The following is a 5,337-nucleotide window of genomic DNA, read 5'->3' as shown; positions in this document are numbered from 1 at the left end:
CCGTGTCCTTGGGGTCGCCCTCGCTGCCATGCTCATTTCTGTCCTGACCCTTATCTGACTCTGCCAGGCCTTGCTCACTTTCTGCTTCTTCCACTCCCCGCTGTGCCACTAAGGCTGCACTAACCACTTGATTGGTTGCCGCCACGTATAGCAGCAACGACTCTTGTGGTTTGGGGGCAACCACGGTGGGAACAGAGGATAAGTAGGCCTTCAGCTCTTGCAAAGCTACATCTTCTTCTCAGGTCCACTTCATGGGCCCTGCCTTCCTCAAGATTTTGAAGAACGGAGAGCGCGCTCGGCAGACTTGGAAATGAATCTGCTTAGCGCGGCAACGCACCGTATCAGACGCCTCACATCCTTGACTGTCCTAGGCGCCTGGATCTGCTCGATAGCTTTGATCTTGTCAGGTTTGGCTTCGATCCCCTGGTGGTATACAAAGAACCCAAGTAGCTTGCCGGAGGGAATGCCAAACACACACTTCTTCGGGTTGAGCTTCAAGTTGATCTTGCGCAGATTAGCAAATGTCTCCTCCAAATCTTGGATGAGGGTCGTTCTGTCCTTGGTCTTGACCACAATATCATCCATATAAGTCTCAATGTTTCTGTGCAGCTGTGGCTCAAAACAAATCTAGACTGCCCTTGCAAAAGTAGACCCGACACTCTTTAATCTGAATGGCATGCGGACAAAGCAGTACATACCACATGGGGTGATGAACGAGATCTTCTGTTTGTCTTCTTTCAACATGAAGATTTGATGATATCCAGAATATGCATCCAAAAAGGAGAGCAAATCGCAACCTAGAGTGGAATCCACAATCTGATCGATGTGCGGCAAGTGAAATCTATGCAAAGCCTCCATTTCCCGTTAGCTTTGCGAACGACCACTGGATTTGCTAACCATGTTGGATGTAGCACTCCTCTGACCAAACCAGCTACTTCAAGCTTCTTAATCTCCTCTGCAATAAACTGCTGCCTCTCCAAGGCCTACTTCCGAACTTTCTGCTTGACAGGTCGGGCATGTGGGCAGACAGGAAGGTGGTGCTCGATTACCTCCCTGGGAACACCAGGGATATCATATGGTTGTTAGGCAAACACATCGATATTCTCCCGCGGGAAGGCAACGGGCGCGCTTTCCTATTTGTCGTCAAGGGTGGGGAAGTGGATGGGGATGGGGAAGTGGAAATTGCAGTGAAGTCCACGGCTTCCCCATAAAAAAGGACGTGGTCGGGGGCCGTCTGGGTGGCTGACTTGCGAGCCCAACCATCCGTGCGCATTGACTAGGGTCGGTGGGAGGTGGTTGGACGACCGACACGCGGGCCCGAGGCGAACACCGAGACGCCACGTGCCAGTTCGTTTGTTGTCCGTGACCGTAAAGCTTGCTCAACTATGCGCCTGGAGTGGTCGAGCCAAAAAACGGACACAATTTAAGGATAGGACGGGGATGCGCGTTGGGCCGGCTCGTCTGTCCGTTTGGGTCCAAACGGACACGCCCGGACCATTGGAGTTGGCCTTAGAGCATCAGTTTTTGGATCCGTCTCCCGTCCTCCCCCCGTCGGACATGTGGTTCTCAAATTTTAGAGCATCCGTTTTTGGGTTGCTCGAAAAGCAAAAACATTTCTCACCTCGCCTATAGCCATTTTTAGGGCTTCAAATTTTTGGGCATCCGTGGAGATGTTCTTAGTTGTACATCGGACACATAAATATCCAAGTTGTTATTGCAAGGTAACGAAAACAAATGATGTACTATATCTTGAATTCTTGATCATACTGTTTACGAGTAAATAAAAGAATCAAAATTAAGATATCCAGACATATGGAACAAGCACTCTACCTTCAAGAAAATTGTAGTACGTAGAAGAACAATGATTTTAACACACATAATGCACACCACATACAAGCTAAATTACATGCAACTACTCCCTCCGTCCCATAATGTAAGACGTTTTTTGACACTAGTGTCAAAAAACGTCTTACATTATGGAAAGGAGGGAGTATTATCTTACTGCAGGGTAGAGGCTAGCTAGCTTCTCGAAGCCTCTTGATAAGGGTATCCAGAGATTTCTTCTTTGGATTCTGCCTAGCACCCCTAGTTCCAAATGTTGAGAAATAGCTCTCTGAGGTATCCCTGAACTTCTCCGAGATAATTGCCACCTTTTTATAATCAAGCTTATTGTAGCTCTTCTCACGGATCACTGGGTTAAGGAAGTTCTCTGGGCTGTTGCTCATAAGAAGATTCACCAGCTGCCTCGGCTCCACCAGTGCAGACTTCATTTCACTTGCTGCAGAATCCTGATGAGAGTCCAGGAACAGGCTCGACATGTTCTCTGCGAATGACTCAAACATTTTAAGATCAGTATCTATACCGATGACCGCGCTAGCACTAAACCGCTTCACTGAGTCATTCAAGAATAGGGCAATAATCCTCTCAGAGATATGCACAAGAACTGCAACAAGAACACGACGGAGCACTGGAAGCGGAAGGATCTGTTGAGCAGTTGAAGTAAGAGTCTCCAGATAGATAGTGACCTCATTGGCATACTCATTGCCCCCAGCAGGTGGGTCATCAGCTATCCAGTTGACACCATCAGATTGCCGCATGAATTCATCAACCTTGGAACACAATAGCCGCAGCAGAAGCGCCTCTGCAGCATCACGAGACTTGCGAAGTGGAAAGTCACGCCGCCCACGCTCTACTGCGCGTAGAGGCACACCACACAATTGCGCTGCATGGCGTGTAAAAAACTCACACGCACGCTCCATTATGGACATGTTTGCAGCAACCTGCATTGCCTGAGAGACACTGAGACCACTGCCTGAATCCACAAGCTTCTGTATCGAAGCATTCACAACCTCTGAGAGTATCCGACCAAGGTACTTCTTCACCGCTGCATATGTGTCACCACCGCCCCCATGCGCCATGAAGCTCACCGAGTCCTCAATGAATGACCGCACAATACGACAAATATCTGGCACAGTGCATGAAAACGGCGCGACATATGGGAATGCCGGTGTGATATCAGAGCTCTGAATCCCAAAAGCAAGCACATTCATTGAATACTCATACTCCTTCCTCATGAGCATCTGATCAAACTTATCTGCAGCCAGTGCCTCTGCCACCTGTCTCCGGCAATCAGCAAGCAGCAAGTCATGGTACTTGTCCCGATGCTTAGCCAGCACGTCGAGTAGCATCCCAACTGGATAACTATATCTCCTCATTGTGGCAGCAAGCAAGGCAGCATAATCAGTTATGAGAAGCAGATGGTTTGCTGTCTGCATCCTGGAGAAGTTATCTTCCAGCACGGAGATCATCTTTCCTAGTGCAGCCTCCCACAATGCATCTACATCCACCCGGGATGTAAGTCCACCCCCTGTTCGAAACACACGGTCCTCGACAATAAAAAATCCAGCAATCTGCGCGAAGAACACCTGATGAGACTCGAGGAATGGTGTTGCCGCAATCACATCGAAGTCGGATGTTAGCTGGAGCTTCCTGTTCTCCAGGTAGTACTTCTTGAATCGCTCCCCAAGCGCCAGTGTCTGGTGTATGTGCATGGCACGGTAGAGCTGTGTGAGGTCAAACGATGCTGCAGCGGCACCATCCGACCCATCAGACGTCGCCGTGGCTGCAGCAAAGTCGTCGAGGTCACCAGCTCCGTCATCGTCCAGGGTGATCGACTCCTCCAGCGGGCGGTGCTTGGAGCGGAGCTCCTCCTGGCGCTGCCTAGCGGCAGCTGAGCGGCCAATGGCCACTTGTCCAAGGTGCCGCGAAGCAGCCCGGATGCTGACCATCCAGTCGGCGAACTCCCTGGAGATCTCGCGCTCAGCGTGGACGCGCACCGCGGGTACGAGGCTGAGCAGCATGCGGCGAAGGGCAGGAAGAGGCAGCGGGTCGGGGCGAGAGGCAAGGTTGAGATCAATGGCATCGACGGCGCGGAGGGCGAGGTAGAGACTGTGGTTGCCGGCCTGGAGGTGGTCATTAGCCCGAGCGGCGAGCGCGAGCAGGCGGACGCAGCGGTGGGAGGAGGCGAGAGCGGATGAGAGGTTCCCGGCGAGAGCTCGCGCGGCAAGGAACGACTCGAGCGAGGCAAGCAGCGGCGCTGAAGATGACAGGAGTGCGGAGTGGGAGGCGGAGAGGGAGCCCTTGAGCACCTCGGCGTCGGCGAGAAGAGAGCGGAGGTCGTCGACGGCGCGGATGAAGTCGTGGAAGTGCGCGCGACAGAGCTCCTCGATCTCGGACTCGCGGTCCCGCGCGACGGCGCGGAGCGAGGATAGAAGCGGCTCCGGCCGCCCGCAGGCGAACGCACGCCGGACAAACGGGCCCAGGTCCTCCCCCGCCGAGATGGCGGTGGAGAGCTGCGCCAGGTCTGCTTCGGACGGGGCTGAGCCGCCGCCGGCCGAAGCCGACGCTGGCGCGTCGCCGGCGAGCTTGCGCCGCATCGAGATCTGGAGGAGCTGGGGTTGTGGGAGAAAGGGAAGCTGCCGAGTTGGGCAGGACAGGGGAAAAGGAACTGTTGGTATTGCTACCAGAAGAAACAGGGGGTCGTCGGGGCAACTCGCGTGGAGTGGCTGGAAGGTGGGACCAGATAATACAGAAGTATGCGCGTGGACTAGTTGGCATGTCGGACCCATGTGTCAATTAGAGCATCCTGAATAGATGACGTATATTTTGATGCTTCAAACCGATGACGGACCTATGTCAATTAGAGCATTTCCAACACATGATGTATATTTTGATGCTCCAAATCGGTGATGTAAAAATTTAGGCCAACTCCACCGCGCGACCCCATCCTGTCCGCACGCGTTCGTTTGGGATAAAACGGACGAACCAGACGGCCCAGCGCGTGGGCGCAAACGGACTTTTGTCCGTTTTCTGTCCGCTTTCGACCCATCCCGGCCCAAGTTTGCGCCGCTTTTGGGGTGAAACGGACAGCACGCGGACGCGCGGGCCGTCTGCGCGTGTCCACCCCCTCCCTCCTTCCGGCCGCACACCCTCCATTCTTCTCCACTCTTCCCTCGCCGCCGCCGCTGCTGCCATTGTAGCTGTGCAGCTCGGACGCGCGCTCGCCCAACCCCTTCCCCCTCGGCGCCCCCGAGCTACCCAACCACGGCCACCTGATTTGCGCACCCGCTGGCCGGATTTGGGGCGGATCCAGTCGATCTTGAGCTCGCCCGGCTGTGGCAGGCCACGCCGCGCCATGGACTGGCCGGGCACCGGGCCGGAAGGCCCTGGCAGGGCCGCAAGGCCACATGCAGGCAGTGGCTTCTCCTCTAGCCGTTCGGATCTACACCGTCGGTGGTCCGCCAGCAGATACACGAATGGCGGTCGGCCGGGCTCGGT

The 5,337-nt window shown here is 54.3% G+C and overlaps 1 protein-coding gene across 1 annotated transcript; it reads right to left on the bottom strand.

The window, feature by feature from the left end:
• Positions 1 to 1,727: 1,727 nt before the first annotated feature.
• LOC109752380 (exocyst complex component SEC15B) lies at positions 1,728 to 4,534 on the bottom strand. The gene has a single exon (XM_020311273.4). It carries the CDS (start codon positions 4,434 to 4,436, stop codon positions 2,016 to 2,018), a length of 2,421 nt encoding a protein of 806 aa, XP_020166862.1. The 5' UTR covers positions 4,437 to 4,534; the 3' UTR covers positions 1,728 to 2,015.
• Positions 4,535 to 5,337: the final 803 nt, after the last annotated feature.

The sequence above is a fragment of the Aegilops tauschii genome, chromosome 3 (assembly GCF_002575655.3).
Source record: "Aegilops tauschii subsp. strangulata cultivar AL8/78 chromosome 3, Aet v6.0, whole genome shotgun sequence".
Classification (NCBI taxonomy): domain Eukaryota; kingdom Viridiplantae; phylum Streptophyta; class Magnoliopsida; order Poales; family Poaceae; genus Aegilops; species Aegilops tauschii.
Note: the sequence above shows the minus strand (reverse complement) of the source record. Positions and strands in the feature narration are given on the sequence as shown.